The following is a 17021-nucleotide window of genomic DNA, read 5'->3' as shown; positions in this document are numbered from 1 at the left end:
GGAGCTGGGAGCAGTCGGCGCTTAATTTCTGCCCGGATGTCTAATGTTTAATGTTTTAAGGGAGCAAAAGGACGCGTGTTTCAAGTGAGGGCGGGGGATCCGTTTAATGTTTGTTTCCCCCCACTCTGGAATCCCTTGATTTCCTCGCAACTTGGCGTGTGTTGCGGCCGGAAAGGCTTAACTTGTGCGGGTTTGCGGTGGTTCCTGCGTGCCGGTCCGGGACGGAGCGATGCCCGTGAACGGAGGCGGCCTGCTCTCCCTGAGCAGATACCCCACTCAGTATTTCACCGTGAGTACCCCACCACCACTCACAATGGCCGGGAAACAGGACAGATTCACTTTGAAAGTAGGTTTTCTTTTCTCCTTTCCGGCAGAGCTTTTGTATGTGTTGTTTTTAGAGGGTTTTAAAGTGGACACACTGGGAGTTTCCATGAATCCCAGCAGCAGCAGCAGCCTGTTGCATCCTGCCGCACCTGCTCCCTCAGCTTTACCATTTAGTTACAATAAACACGCTCACACTTCATAATAAACTTGTTTCTTAAGTATCGTACTTTAAATCGTTCATAGTGGTTCTGAAATGTATTTATATGCTCGTTTGTGTGCGTTACGTTACACCCAGCCCCATTTAGATGGCCTTTGTTGGTCAAAAACAGCATTTTTCCCCCCATTTTTTTATTATGACGGTTTATTTCCCTTTGATTTTTTTAATGACTGTTTATTTATATTCTTATTTTTTGTTGTTTTGTGTAATTGTTTTTTTTATTTTTTATTTTTTTTTAATGTATGCTCGAAATAAAGATTTAAATCAATCAATTATTTTTTTAAATGTAAATCTCTTTCTGCCGGCAGCAGTAGTTACAGTACCATCCCAGGACAAAAGATGCAGTCTCATCCCAACTGCTTTTATTTATTTATTTACTTACTTTTTACACCAACTTAAACAATGTAATGCTGCAGTCTTACCACCAGGGGGCGGGCTCGCATAAGGGTTTTCTGTCAGGATCCAGTAACATTTGGTTTTTGACTCTTCAGTGAGTTTTGAGTCAAAGAGAATAACCAGAATATCACCTGAAGAATAAAAGGCACTAGTAATTTGTTATTTATAAACGTCCTCTACAAAAAAGCTTCAAGTTTTTTTAAAACCAGTTTTGAGGGATAAAGTTTCAGCTGATGTCTGGGCACTACTTAGTTGAAGGCTTGGCTTCTTATTGTCTCAAGTGACCTGATACAGTCCCGTTTTGTCCTTTTCGGCAGAGCTTTGTGTGTGTGGTTTTTAAAGGGTTTTAAAGTGGACAAACTGGGAGTTTCCATGAATCCCAGCAGCAGCAGCAGCCTGTTGCATCCTGCCGCACCTGCTGCCGTCAGCTTTATCATCACTTTAGTTACAATAAAGACGCTCACACTTCATAAACTTGTTTGTTTTTTTTATACTTAAAATTTTTTATTGATTTACAACAAGGTATATAACAAATAAAATAGTCACAGTACCAGAACAGTTGTTGCCACGTCTTCAATAAGTCAGTGTTGTAGGTTACATCAAGATTTATATCATTGTCTTATCATAATTAACTTGGACAGAATAGTAGTATATTCAGAAAATCACAGTCTATCAAAAGCCTGGGGGAGAGACAGATCCCCACTCACTCCCTTACTTAACAAGAAAGCTGTCCATTTTGACCATCTTGCAGCATAAATCACCTCTCAGGCGCAGCAAGAAAGTCAATCTTTCCATCTCGTGAATGTCTTAAATGATCCTGAGCCATTCATCCACCGTAGGTGGGTCAGTCTGGATACACTTGTTTCTTAAATATCGTACTTTAAAATCGTTCATAGTGGTTCTGAAATGTATTATATGCTCGTTTCTGTGCGTTACGTTGCACCCAGCCCCATTTAGATGGCCTTTGTTGGTCAAAAACAGCATTTTTTTCCCCCCATTTTTTTATTATGAAGGTTTATTTCCCTTTGATTTTAGTTTAATGACTGTTTATTTATATTCTTTTTTTGTTGTTGTTTTGTGTAATTGTTTTTTTTTTTTTTTTTTTTTTTTTTTTTTTTAATGTATGCTCGAAATAAAGATTTCAATCAATCAATTATTTTTTTTAATGTAAATCTCTTTCTGCCAGCAGCAGTAGTTACAGTAGCATCCCAGGACAAAAGATGCAGTCTCATCGCAACTGCTTTTATTTATTTACTTACTTTTTACACCAACTTAAACAATGTAATGCTGCAGTTTTACCACCAGGGGGCGGGCTCGCATAAGGGTTTTCTGTCAGGATCCAGTAACATTTGATTTTTGACTCTTCAGTGAGTTTTGAGTCAAAGAGAACAACCAAAATATCACCTGAAGAATAAAAGGCACTTGTAATTTGTTATTTATAAACGTCCTCTACAAAAAAGCCTCAACTTGTATTATCATCTGTAAAATATGATATTAATAAACCAGCAGACCATTAACATACCATCAACAGTTGGTGTTGAGTTGAAACACCTCTTTTTTTAACATGAGTTTTCAAAGTTTATTAATCTAATTGGAAAGTGTTTTTATTTATACTCCTTTTTTTTAAAACCAGTTTTGAGGGATAAAGTTTCAGCTCTTGTCTGGACACTACTTAGTTGAAGGCTTGGTATCTTATCGTCTCAAGTGACCTGATACAGTCCAGTTTTGTGAAGACATTTGAGACTTGTGTCTCTTTTATAATGGTGCCCTGCTGTTATGGCAGTAATGCAATAATGTCCTCTGTCCTGCCATCTCTGACTTTGCGGCCTGATTAAATACTGGATGATATTCATTTAATTTTCTCTGTCCTGCATCATTGCATATTTCAATGCAGTTGTATCTGAGGATGTGAATGTTTCAGCCCTTCATATCAGTTTAGGCGTGTATCTAGATATATCCTCCTCCCTCTTGTAATCTTATTAATGGTAAGTACAGAAGTTGATGAAATACTTTGCAACATTTCAGTAAGAAGTTTATTGAGGTATTTGCTAAGTTGGTCTCTCTATTTTCTTATGAAAGACACTTGCAATCTTGAAAGTCATTAATTTAATGAACTGTTGTTAGTTTTTGTAGTATTTGATTTCCCTCTCGACTTTTTACTTTTTTTCTGATAGGTTGTCATTATGCTCTTTTTTTTTTAATTTTTTTTTTATGAAGTGTGCAAATTATATAATGTGCATACCAGATTGCATTATCAATCCACATTGTCCAATTTTTCCTAACTGATTTTGTGCATACTGCTTATTTAAAGGCCTGTTTTTCATCAGTTCATCTGTATTTTAACATCTTATCATGTGCAATTTATGTGCAGTCAGTGCCAGTGGTATGTTTATAAAACTCCACACCATCCACGTTCACTGTATTCGGCTTTCAGTGACTCGCTGCTGAAGTTCAAACTAAAAAAAACTGCATACATTGACCTCCAGTCTTTAATAGTTGAATGTTAAATGAGTTGATGGTTACAAAAAAAGCAAACAAACAATTGAAACATTTTTTTTTCAAGCCCAAATATCAAACATTTCTGGTTTCAGCATTTTAAGATGACGATAATCTGGTTTGAATCGGTTTAACGCTGTTATTGCAATTTATTAAGTCATTGCTTTTGACAATTTTTCTTTTGAAACATCAGGCAAACGGGTCAAAATTATTTTAAGATGCACGTTTGTGGAATAAAAATCAAAGAATGTAAAGGAAGAAGTTTGATGTTTAAATATCACTCAGGTGTATTTCGGTGCTGCTTACTGATGTTTTTCTGTAAAAGCTTTGTTTTCTGCATTGCATCCTGTGAGTTTGACCCAGTATTTCAGTCCCCTTCCTCATTAGTGGAAATGTTTTTGCTTTTGTTATGTAATGGCCGGCACTCAGGAGACTATGACTTATCCAGCGAGCCCGCCTGCAGGCAGCCATCACAATCATATCGCGTAGTACAAAGAGACAGTCTGAGCATAACTGCTTTGGCTTTTCCCAGAGTACTGATTGATTGCTATTTTTATCGTCACAATGTAGTGTTTGTTCTCTTCATACGTTTACCTTTCACAATGATATTAAAGTTTCCTCTTGTTTTAAATGAGACTAAATGCTCTTGTCTACCAAATAGACTCCGACTGCCTGCGTTCCATCTGACGCTGATTTATGGGAAGTTACAGATGGGCAGGTGGAGGTTTGCGTGCTATAGTGTTCATCACCTCTAATTTGTATTCAGTCCTATGAGCTCTCCTCAGTCTGCTTTTGTTGCTAGTCTAACACAATCCCGATGCTGGTCAAAAACTAAATCAAAAGTGGATTACGATGGTTGTGCTGCCAGCTAGAGTCATGTCCCTGTTTCACTAAGCCAGTGCCTGAGATTTAGCATTTCATATTTCACTTTTAAATCCATTTACCCGCAAGGGACTCAACATTTTAATAGACAATGTGCAAACTTATATTTGAACTCTTATGATTTGGTGCACGTTGCTTTGCTGATGTGTTAATCGGCGCTGAAAGTTTTAAGAATTTGACTGGTTTTGACTTCCCTCGGACATGTCACATTCAGAATATATAGCATGATTGGTTGTTTGTGGAGCAACACTCGGGTGGTTAATCGTAGCGTGCCTGTGCAATGAGTTGGTGTGTCTGTATGTTTACACTTTCTGCAGACGGTAGGATTTATTCTGAATGTAGGCCAGCAGAATCCCTCTTACGTCAACGGCAGTTAGGCGGGCAGATGCAGGGAGAGAGCTGCTGGTGGTTGTGCAGCTGTGGCCATGGAGGAGGCTGTGGTGCACATCAGTCTGCCAGAGCACCGCTGCTGGTGAGCAGCGAGCGACACAGATAGGAAGAGACTGAGCGCGCCAACAATGAAGACCGTCCTCAGCCTGCACAGGAAATGGGCCCACGCGGTCAAGACCATCCGCATCCTGCAGGGACTCGTGAGTGCGCTTCTGCCGCTATCGTGCAGATCCAATCAGATCGGGCTCTTGGTGCTCGTTCTCTAATGAACCCTTTAGGCTTGAGTCGTCTCAAGTTTATTTGAAAACGAGAAGTCCAGAATTGTTTAATAGTGTCAATAACAGCTGAAAAGGATTATATTTGATTTGAAAAAGTTCTGAGATTGAGGGGGGTGTTGAGGTATGAGATGTGGTTTTTGTGTACTTTTGAATTTAAAGTTTGATACTTAAGGAATAAATATTTTTATATCAAATTATCCCCATTTGTAGTATAGATTTTGAACTGGTTTTGACGACTTGAGTTTGATTTGTTTCAGAAAGTGCAAAATGACTGGAATTTTAATCTTATCAAATTAGAAAATACAAGAAATTGATTAGTTGGCTGTCAGTTGACAGCAGTTTGGCTTCTTCCAGTCTCATCTGTCATAAACTTACTTTGACTTAAGAAGTTGTCTTTATGTGAGTTGTTGGGGGTTTCACAGAGTGTTTTTTTTAAATACCTTTATTCCTGATTAGGACTGTTACACTGTTACACCTGCCAGAGACCTGTCATTTGTTTTTCTTAACTTGTTAGTTGTGTAACAACAGATACAGCTAACAAACTGGCTTGGTTGTTACATCACGTCATATATTATTAATCTGTTCAGTGAAATGAGACCACCCAGGGTAATCTTTCCTTTCTCTTCCCAGAACCCGGTCATGGAGGAGACCGTGTGGGAGCAGTACACGGTGACCCTGCACAGAGTGAGTTCTACGTTCTACACACACACACACACACACACACACACACACACACTGCAATATTTACTAGTCAGCCAAAGGAACAAGCTGTTGTATTTAGCCTTTAACAGAAGATGCTTTTTTTTTTTATAATGATGCAACTGTTGATTCAAAAAGAAAAGCTTTTGCGTAACAGAAACCACTCATGTTTGTCTATATATTTAACTCCAATATTGAGGGAAAAAAAAGTTTCTTGACAAAGATTTAACTACATTTAGATTAAAAAGGAAGGCAGGATTCAAAAGAGGGGAAACGTTCTTAAATCTCTGAACAACTGGTAGAAAGAAAAGGTGAAACATGAGCTCAGCAGGTAAGTACTTGTCCAGAAAGGATTTCCCAGCGTTCACTGAGCCACTGTTTTTCTATGTTTATGTTCAGGTTTAAGGCTTTTGTTAAATTAAATTCCAGTTGCAGTTCAACATTATTATGTTGCTTAAAGGACCCAGAAATAAACTGAAGGTTTCCCTGAACTTCAAATAAATGTGATAGTTGAAAGGTGGTAAAGATGAACCAACTCTGTCATGGATGAATGTTCTTGTAGCTCAGATAAGTAACAAAATCAAAGCTATAATAAGATAGATAAAATAATTTAGACTGAGTTCTGTCTCTTCAAACAAAGAAGCAAGATGACAAAGTTGACAAGATACTAGCTGTGAGGTTTATGTGCTTGGTGGGTTAGTGCCATTACGTTTTGATTCACATATTTCTTATGCAGTTTACTTTGGATGTGATGAATTGGAGTCACATCCTGCTACCAGCCAGGAGGTACCGGTAGGTTCAACACTGTTAAACACGTGTGTGACTGTGTGAGCTGGGCAGACCAGTTGAGCTTAGGTAATCACCCGCATGAGTTCATTGTCTCGTGACATGCTGCTGCTCACTGAAGCCAGAAAAGAAGATTTATTGCAAAAAGGTCTTCTGCTGCAGGCATGTGACCATGCATGTCAACTCTCCCACAGCAAGCTGTCACCCTCTGGTTTTTACATCTACTTTTTATTCACTTAGTGCATTTATTAACTAAGTTTGGGGAATCGGAGGCTTTTTCACTGTTTGTATTTGCACTGCAGATGGGAACACTGAAGTGATGTGAACAGCTTGTCGTCAGGTGGCATTCCTGTGAAAATCACTTCATAATTATGCTTTGAAGTGGGAACAAAAACATACCCTGTAATAGAAGATATAAATGCACGTGCAGTTCCTCCAGTGAACTGAAAGCACCTGCAAGCAGCTCTGCTTCACCGAGCATCTCTTACTTTATTTCAACTCAAGCTCACATGCTATTCTATACCAACTTTAGCCAATAATAGGTCAAATATTTAACTTAAAAGAAAAGCTGTTTTTTCCCCCAATATGTGTAATTTTCAGATTTTCTCTGCATGTTGGCAGGTCTGGGGCATACAAACATTGAAAATTGTAGCAATACATGACAAAAACAAGACTTCACATGTAAACTGGGAAGTGATATATGAATGTGTTTTGTACTGTGAAGTGCTTAGAGAGATCAAGTAGACTAGAAAAGCACCGTATAAATGCAATCCATTAACTGATTTATGACTAAATGTACGGATTCAATTTCTCTTGTTTGCATGATATTCCTAGCAAAAATTCCTAGATGCAAAGTAAAAACACTGATGGGTCTTATTAATACAAACAGAGGCCGCTGTAATCCTGGATTTGACGATTTAACAACATGAAACAAAGCTTAATATGATGAAGTCAAATTTAACTAACTTGGTATGTTAGTCACGGAGCAACTGGGTGCTTGTATGCAATATGTGGACATATTTGAGGAAAAATAAGGCAATCTGTTGCTTTTACTTCCAGTAAACACTGAGAACTGGATGCATTCCTGGCCAGTCTCATCTGGTTTATCAGAAAAATACAGCTACGTCCAACTCTAAACACATTCCTTTAGGTGGTGAGGAACAGCAATATGTCAGTCAGTATCTTAGCGATGTAATGGGAAAAAAAATAAAAAATCTAAAGCAAGCATGCACTAATTGCAGTTTTCATATTTTACTTTGTAAATGCCTTCAAGAAAGTTTCATTACATAAGGATTTGGTAGTGATTATGTGCACATGCCGTAGCAGCAGATGCTGCGGGTGAGTACATGCTTTATTAGGCAGGCCCACATGTCTCCTGGTTACCACATGAAATCACATCACTGTTCATGTCAACTTCCGCTGGATACCAAAACACATGCAGCCACTGACTTTATTAGCGTCACACTTTAGTTTCTGCTAATGTAGACGAGATTAAAAGCTGGCTAAATGCCCTTTTATTATGTACAGAGAAATGTCTGACTCATAAATCCTCCTTTGTGTAGTTAAGCCGTAAATTAGCCGTCAAGTTTTGTTGAACGGTAGTATCGTTTTCTTTCACTATTCAGTAGATCCTCCACTTAAGATTTTAATTAACATAAATTGTTATTTATTATTATTCATAGAAAAGAGACTTTTCATCTTCTCTGTGTCTCTCCTACTTTCACCCTCCCTCTGCCTCCATGGCCATCTGCTAGAGAGAGAGAGACAGAGAGAGGAAAGTGGTGAATTAAATTTTTTTTCTTGTTAATACAGATAGAAGGGAGGGGATAAAGAGATAGGGGTCATCAAATCTCTAACTTAATCTCATGTGGGCAAACGGGAACACTGGCAAGGTAGAATAGTTTATTTTTAAGAGGGAAGGAGCCATAAAACGTAACCTTTTTGAAAGAGTGTTCTGCATACACTAACAGATAAACACACATTTTGACGCTAAAAAGGGTCTTTGTAGTGCTGGGCGGTATGACCAAAAATTTTTATCACAGTATTTTTCAAAATTATATCTGTTTCACGGTATATCACGGTATTTTTTTTTCATGCACAACTGGGTGTTAACCACATTTTCTAATGATTTGGAAAGAAATTGCTGCAGTAAATTGGCTTAGAATGGCCTATTTTACTGTCATGAGGAGGATGCATAAATCAAATAAATTTGATTTAGGCATGCTTTTCAAAGAAAAAAATCTTTTACAAAATTACAAAGTAGAAAATATTTATTGAACATAAAAAACTGAACATTTTTTAATTTCCCAGCATTATGTTGTTTTGGTTCCACCTCCTGGTGAATGTTAGGTAAAATTCTTATGTGGTTACTTTTTGGTTGGCCAACGATTTATGTTTGTGGTGCGCAACAGTTACGGGAGCGGCCAGTCTATTTCCTTATATTACAACGCCGTTATTAATTGTTCGTTTTTTTTCCCACTTATTCCACCGAATACCGAAAGTGTTTTTTTTTTGCTATTTTCGGCCGAACAATTTCGGTTACCGAACAATCGGTGCATCACTACTGCTAAACAGTCCCCTCACAAACAGTATCCAGCGGCGCTACGTTCCGCCGCGCGGCGTTCCCAACGTTGTGTACGCTACTGTACATACTCGCCGGTATTACGGTATATGAAAAATTCATATCATAAGAAAAATAAACACCGGTATTCAGTATGAACCAGTATACCGCCCAGCACTCTTTGGTTTGTTTATTGTGTACAAAGCAAACCATCACAGGAGATGAACTCACGGGTGCTGAAGCACCCTGTACTCATTCATGCTTCCACGCACTGAATGCTTTCCTCTGTATTTGTTGTTTTCAGGATCCAAAAATGGGTTTTGGCATTGCTGTGTCTGGAGGCCGAGACAACCCGAATGAGGACACGGGCGAGACGTCCATTGTCGTGTCCGATGTTCTGCAGGGAGGACCGGCTGATGGATTATTGTTGTGCGTAACTTCTTTTTTTTTTTTAAATACATTTTATTTTCTAAATTAGCAAACAAATATACAGGTAGACCTTTTCCCCTCTAACAGTACGGTTCATATCTGTGTGTGTTCAGTGAGAAGGACAGAGTAGTGCAGGTGAACGCCATCCCCATGGACGGAGCCCTCCACTCCTTCGCCGTTCAGAGCCTCAGGAAGTGCGGCAAAGTGGCTAAAATTGTAAGTGCAGCCTTGTAGCACCCTATAATGTAATAATTTCCTGAAAATGTAATAACGCCTGAAAATGTAATAAAATTTGCACTTAACTCAATCAAAATCCAAATAAAATCCAATAATGTAATAACTTGACCAATAATGTAATAAAATATCCTGACTGATATTGTAATGACATTTTTACCGATAATGTAATACCTTATTACATTATTGGGAATTTATTACATTTTCAGGTGGGTCTTATTTTTTTTTTTCTTTCAAAACTGATAATGTAATACTTGACAAATGTAATATTAATATATATATATATATATATATATATATATATATATATATATATATATATATATATATATATATATATATATATATATATATATAGATGTGTGTGTTCATTTTCAGTCTAAGAATCTAAGAATGTTGTATACGCTGGATTTGAAACACCAGAATGACTATTCGGTTAAATTGCAGACTTTGAGTACCATGTAATAAATTCCCAATAATGTAATAAGGTATTACATTATCGGTAAAAATGTTATTATAATATCCGTCAGGATATTTTATTACATTATTGGGGAAGTTATTACATTATTGGGTTTTATTACATTTTTGATTGAGTTAAGTGCAAATTTTATTACATTTTCAGGAAATGATTACATTATAGGGTGCTACAAGCCTTTTTTAAGCAGCTGTGATAAAAAAGTTTTGAGATAATTTCACATCACTCTTAAAGTAACCCCTAACTTCTTAATTCTATGTAAACATTCAGACTGTCAAGAGGCCCAGGAAGGTTCCAGTCAACATGGTGAACCGCCCTCCATCACCTGATGACAGAGTCTTCAGCAGTGATTACAATGACGACTACAACTACGACCCAGACCGGCGCAGCGTGTACAGCGGCCGCAGCGGCGGCCGCGACGCCAGCGTGGAGCGGGAGCGCGGCAGGGGAGGCTACGTGGATTCCGGCTACCAAACCAGAGAACGCGATTACGATCGTCAGGAACGTGGCAGGAGCACGGAGAGAGACCTCAGCCCGGACCGACAGTACCGGCGAGACGGCAGCAGGGGCCGCACTCTGGATAAGGAGCGCAGCCCCGACCGCAGGTACAGGAGCGAGCACGTGCTGGACCGCGACTACAGTCCAGACAGAAGGTACCGCAGCGAGCGCACGCTGGACCGAGACTACAGCCCCGACCGCCGCTACCGCAGCGAGCGAGCCCTCAACCACGACTACAGTCCGGACAGGCCCCACCGCAGCCAGAGAACGCTGGACCGCACCAACAGCCCTGACCTGCGCTACAGGCGAGACAGCCCGGGACCGGCCTCAGGACGCGACCACAGCTTTGAACGGGGGCGTGACCACGACCCGAGAAAGTACGACGAACCAATGAAGCGAAGCGGGAGCAGGGACCGCTTGGACCACTCGCCGTCACCCGCCGCCATGCCCATCCCTCTGCCCCGTCCGGCTCGAGACCTGGAGCCGCTGGAGAAACCCCTGAGTGTGCTCCTGCTGAAAAACCATCCAAGTGAAGGTGAGAAGCTCACTGACCCCATGTTCATTTGATGTTCAGACTTCACTATGATACAGAAAATCTGCTTTAAAAATCGAGTGAAAATGACTCTGTATCAACTGAAATCATGGAGACTATTACTACCCAACCTTGGATCAGATTTAACCTGATTTACAGGACTGTCTCAGAAAATTAGAATATTGTGATAAAGTCCTTTTATTTCCTGTAATGCAAAAATGTCATACATTCTGGATTCATTACAAATCAACTGAAATATTGCAAGCCTTTTATTATTTTAATATTGCTGATCATGGCTTACAGTAGGGCTGTGCGATTAATCGATTTTAAATCTAAATCAGATTTATTAATCAAAACAATGTTAAAAAAAGGAAAATCGGAAAATCGATTTTCCTTTTTTGCAGCTGGCTGCATTACAGACAGAGCTTGTGTAGTCATCTTTATTTGGTCAAGAAAATTGTAAATGAGGTCACTTTACTAAACTCAAGGAGGATTTACAGTATCTTTCAATTGCACTTCATTACCAATAGGGAAATGTGTTTGCTATTTTTCTTTAAAAATAAAGATAAAATATTTGAAACAATTTATTCCATTGTCTTTTGTAGTTTTACCAGAAAAATCAAATCGAAATCGAAAATCGGTTTTTCAGAGAAAAAAAATCGGGATTTTATTTTTGTCCAAAATCGCCCAGCCCTAGCTTACAGCTTAAGAAAACTCAAATATCCTATCTCAAAAAATGTGAATATTCTGGGAATCTTAATCTTAAACTGTAAGCCATAACCAGCAATATTAAAATAATAAAAGGCTTGCAATATTTCAGATGATTTGTAATGAATCCAGAATGTATGACATTTTAGTTTTTTAATTGCATTACAGAAAATAAAGAACTTTATCACAATATTCTAATTTTCTGAGACAGTCCTGTAAATGGCGGATCTCCAACACAAATATTGATTTTACAAAATGAATCCATTGAATCACTTACTAAATGTCATACTTTTAACCTGTTTCTGTTTTAATACAGTGGAAGAAACATGTTTTTTTTTATTTATTTTTCCCAGAATATGGCCTTCGTCTGGGCAGCCAGCTCTTCATCAAAGAGATGACCAGCACAGGTCTTGCTGGTAGAGATGGCAACTTGCAGGAGGGAGACATTATACTTAAGGTAGCGCAGCAACATTCGAATCAGTTCAACCCGCGTTTGCAAATCTTGCAGTTTGTGTTTTAATAACCACCTGCCAACCTCATCTCATCTCTCCCCATTTCAGATTAATGGCACGGTGACAGAAAACCTGTCTCTCAGTGACGCCGGGAGGCTGATCGAGAAATCCCGCGGGAAGCTGCAGCTGGTGGTGCAGAGAGACAGACGGCAGGTTCTGATCCGAATCCCCCCGATGGTCGACAGCGACTCGGAGCTTGATGGTGAGAGACACTCGCAACTGAAAAGCAGCAGGACCTATCCAGTGTGAAAGCACACCCCTGTCGAGTGGCCATCATCATCATCATCATCATCTTCATCATCATATTAAAACCCACCTGCATCTGAACTTCAGCTGAGATCAGCTGAGAAAATATTGTTGCCATAAATAAATACTGCTGTATCTTGTCAATCAAACTTGTTTTACCATAATTAAATAAAGATTTTACTGACATCAGTTTTAGTTGTATTTAAAAATTATTTCACGTCCAACTACTTTGCAATGCAGTACTAACACACGATCCTAACAAGAGCTCTACCCACAATCAGAATTCCTTCACACTCATGGTTGCTTACTCTTTTATACCTGTTTTTCTGGTCACATGACCAGATGGCGTGCCGTGATTGGTCGTGTCCAATCTAGATAAGTGGTGCAAGCTGATTGTTCATTGCAGGGAGGGGGAATAGCCCATAGACTTGTGACCCACTTTGTTTGGTTTGGTTTAGTGTGTGTGTGTATTCGTGTGTGTGTTTTGCGTGTTTGTCTATGTGTGAAAGTGTTCACTCGCCTCTAGCAGGGTGATCTAATCCCCAATCATAATCCTGGTGTTGGATATGACAGAATTTCATTATGTCCAGGTTCTCACTGCAGGAGCTGTCCAGCATCCCTCTTTGTAGAGCTGCCAGGGAGGCTTTTGACAAACGGGGGATGTTTGCTCTGTGAGGCTCAAATCACCTGCCGTGTTTCACTTCATTTGGTCCTGTGCTCATACATCTGTGCATATTCATTCCACAGAAACGGTCTAGATTTCCCACCCTGATGCTAAAGTATGAACACCCGTGTGAATTTCAGAGGTCTTTATCAAGTTTACGGTCCCTGGAGCTGTTAAGGCATTTAATTAGTGGGTGCATACAACTGCGGATAGTGATCTGACCTTATTTTGTCTTGAGCTGCTGCAGTCATGTCCCATGGGCCTTTTTTTTTTGGAGTAAAAGCATTGGTATGTAATTTAGTCAGTACAGCATAAATCAAGGAGAAAGTGCACATTTTAATTCTTCTAATAGATTTTAATATTTTTTTTACTTGAACACAAATATAAAGACATTTTAACCGGACCTCGGGAAGGTTATGTTTTTCATCCTGATCATTGTGTTTTGCAGATATCTCTGAGATCGAGTCGTACCGCTCTTACTCTCCACAGGATGACAGACGGGGCCATCACTCCGACCTCTCCTCCCACTCCTCCAATGAGAGGCTCAAAGACAAACCCAGGTATGCAGACTTTAGGATTTCAATCTGGTCCACTTTATCTGCCGCGGTTTTCCCTGCAACTCTTGCTGACCAGAAGAAAAGTTGCAATGTCTAATGAACGTAGGAGTGAAGGGTGGACTTTGCTTTGATTTCAAAATAATCCCGTTTAAACTGTATGGCGGGTTGTAAAATTTCTAGGGGTGTAACAATATATCGTGCCACGAAATTTCGCGATACAAAAACATCACGATACGTGTCGTGGAGGTGACAAAGTGTATCGCGATATTGGGTTATTAATATTAATCTATTGTGTTGACTAGTAACGCACACCCGACCGCGCGTACCGACCGCGCTACGCTCAGAAGAAACAAGTACCGTTTTGCGGTCCCGATCACGGGACTCTAGCGGGGTTTTGAGCTCTGACCTTTTAAGGCTGGTGTAGAGTTATGCCTTACCTTATTAAATTAAACCTTTTTGGGGTGGTGAGTAGGATAAACACGGGGACAACTTCTGCTGAGTTCCAGTGTACTTTAATGTCCCTCAACAGTGTAGGATTTTAGAACATCAACACAGAACCTAGTGCCGTACTGTGGCGTATCACTCCGCCCAATCTAAAACAGACTAATCACTACAGATAAACTGACTAGTGTCATTATAGTCCCTGATTTACATCAGAATATAAAGAATATATTTATAAAATAATCAACCCTGAATTACCAAAATTACGTTCTTAACAAAAATAAATCTCCTCTTACGCTTATAAGGTGAGCATGAATCAATCTGTTTTATGATGTAAAATTGTATGTATTTATTTTTATTTATTTATTTAATTTTAGTTGTTAAATTTCTGGAAAAGAAAAAAGTCAAATCATACATGAGAGAAACTATTCAGTTTTTGGCAAAATATTTGTACTTGTATGAAACTGAAGATGCATAATGCAAACCTGACATTTACTTTTAGTTCAGTTTGTGGAAAATGGTTGGCCTGGCTTTCTCTTTAAAACTTAAACAGTTATAAAGCATTACAAACTGTAACAATAGGGCAAACGCACAGTATTGTTTTGTATTTTGTGTCTTTCAAATAAAAGATCCTTTTTTTCACTCATATGTTCCTCATTCAAGGTTGTTAAAAAAATACTGCTATAATATCGTATCGTTATCGTGACCTCAATATCGTGTACCGTATTGTGAGATTAGTGTATCGTTACACCCCTAAAAATTTCAGATCTTGTTAATATGGTTTTATAGTTGTTTGTATTTAGCACTGTGCTCAGAATTCCTCTCTGTGTTGTTGACTTGTTTTATCACATTAAATAGCAGCATTTCTGAGAACCAGGAAATCCTCTACTGTAAAGTTTTTCCCATTTCTTGATGGCAGCTGTCTTGTCCACTGCAAAATGTTCCACTTCTTTACCCTCAAACATTCCTGGGTTGTTTGGAAAGTATATTTGGGCTACTATCACTTGGAAAAGATCCTGCTGTCAGCCACTGCCGCTCTCCTCTGCGCGCATCCAGACTTTTCAACGTTTCACAGCGAACCTCTGCAGACTCCTTCCTCTTAACTGTTGATTTGGCCGCTCCTAATGTTCCTGCTGTCTCTTTGATGGATCTGTTTTTGCAGCTGAAGGATGGCCTGTTTCAGCTCCTTGGACCGCGCTTGTGGCTTCACAGGAAAAAGCCTTCAAATGGGAATTAAACTGTTTTTACTTGTTTGACTAATAGAATATAATAGAATAGAAGACTTTATTGATCTCCCAGAGGAGAAATTCAGTCGTGCAGCAGCCAAAACACACACGCTTTATACAAAAAATTTAAAATAGAAATAACCAATAAATAGTTAAATAATAAAAAAGAGCAATATAAAGAGTAGAAAAAGAGTATTTACAAGAGAGAAAAAAAATAGTAAACACCAAAAAAATTGATATTTACAAAAAATGTACAAATATTTTCAAAATAGTAATACATTAATAAATTGAAATGAAAGCTCAAAGCTGGAATAAATAAAGGACTAAACTATTTTTTTTTTTTTTTTTAGATGTGTGTGTTAAATACAGACGATAAGGATAATGTAGGATTATGTTTCATAAAGCTTAGCCCGTTCATCACATGAAATATCAGGAATGTGTCAGATATTAATTATTTTTCCTAATTTTTCCAGTGGGTGTGATGGAGGGAATGCTCATCATTAGTGCTTTTAAAAATTTGAATAAATGTTTTCATTACATGTGTATTAACCCAGTGGGCAGCATTTTTTTCAATTCAATTTAATTAAATTTTTTATTTTTATTTTGGGATAACATGAATTTCTCTCCTTGTTTCCAGAGAGGACCCCCCTAATAGGATGACAAAAATGGGTGCCATGGCAACTCCATTCAGAGTTCCAGATCGACTGGTTGAAGACGCAGCTCCATTGCAGGCTGAGAGGGAGGACCATCGAGCAGAGACGCCACCACGTAAACATGTTTCTGTCTCTAAATATCAAAAACTGGTAAAACAAGAGGTCGTGTAAGTAAACTTGTCAGTCCTGTTTCTGCAGCACCAACTGTCACCGTGGCCCCAAAGATTCACGCCGCTCCTAAAGTGCCACTCAAGCCCAGCATAGAGGACCAGGAAGTATACGGGTCAGTATTTCCCAGTCCCATTTGACATTCCTTGGTTTAGTTTTTTGCCCCCCCTGCCTCCGCCTACTACTGTATGATGTGCTGCTGCTTGCATCATGCAGGCCCAACACGGTGATGGTGCGTTTCAAGAAGGGAGAGAGCGTGGGTCTCAGGCTGGCCGGAGGAAATGATGTGGGCATCTTCATCGCTGGTGTTCAGGAGGACAGTGCAGCTCAGCAGGAGGGACTCCTCACCGGCGATCAGATCATGAAGGTGCAGTCTTGGCTCTTTTCTCAAAAACTGAAAATGCTATTCTTCAACATGATGGCAAATAGGGAACAAGGGAAATAATTAGGGGTGTAACAATATATCGTGCCACGAAATTTCGCGATACAAAAACGTCACAATACGTGTCGTGGAGGTGACAAACTGTATCGTTATATTGGGTTATTAATATTAATCTATTGTGTTGACTACTAACGCGCATCCGCCCACGTGTGCCGACCGCGCCTCGACCCGCAGACCAAAATCTTCCTCTGCTCAGAAGAAACTAGTA

At 39.2% G+C, this 17021-nt stretch overlaps 1 protein-coding gene across 9 annotated transcripts in view; it reads left to right on the top strand.

Moving 5' to 3' along the window:
• The window catches only part of tjp2a (tight junction protein 2a (zona occludens 2)), a 53577-nt gene that overhangs the window by 23200 nt on the left and 13356 nt on the right, over positions 1–17021 (top strand). For 4 of the 9 annotated variants that reach the window (XM_061734498.1, XM_061734493.1, XM_061734491.1 and 1 more), the window contains exons 3-12: positions 5614–5667; positions 9333–9457; positions 9571–9673; positions 10437–11199; positions 12258–12361; positions 12465–12618; positions 13775–13886; positions 16188–16318; positions 16402–16486; positions 16588–16738. In XM_061734498.1, coding sequence (XP_061590482.1) covers positions 5614–5667; positions 9333–9457; positions 9571–9673; positions 10437–11199; positions 12258–12361; positions 12465–12618; positions 13775–13886; positions 16188–16318; positions 16402–16486; positions 16588–16738 — 1782 coding nt within the window. Of the gene's footprint in view, positions 1–26; positions 347–4436; positions 4906–5613; positions 5668–9332; positions 9458–9570; positions 9674–10436; positions 11200–12257; positions 12362–12464; positions 12619–13774; positions 13887–16187; positions 16319–16401; positions 16487–16587; positions 16739–17021 lie in introns of those variants that run through there. The other 5 variants (XM_061734499.1, XM_061734496.1, XM_061734494.1 and 2 more) reach the window with 4 other exon arrangements.

The sequence above is a fragment of the Cololabis saira genome, chromosome 11, assembly GCF_033807715.1.
Source record: "Cololabis saira isolate AMF1-May2022 chromosome 11, fColSai1.1, whole genome shotgun sequence".
Classification (NCBI taxonomy): Eukaryota; Metazoa; Chordata; class Actinopteri; order Beloniformes; family Belonidae; genus Cololabis; species Cololabis saira.
Note: the sequence above shows the minus strand (reverse complement) of the source record. Positions and strands in the feature narration are given on the sequence as shown.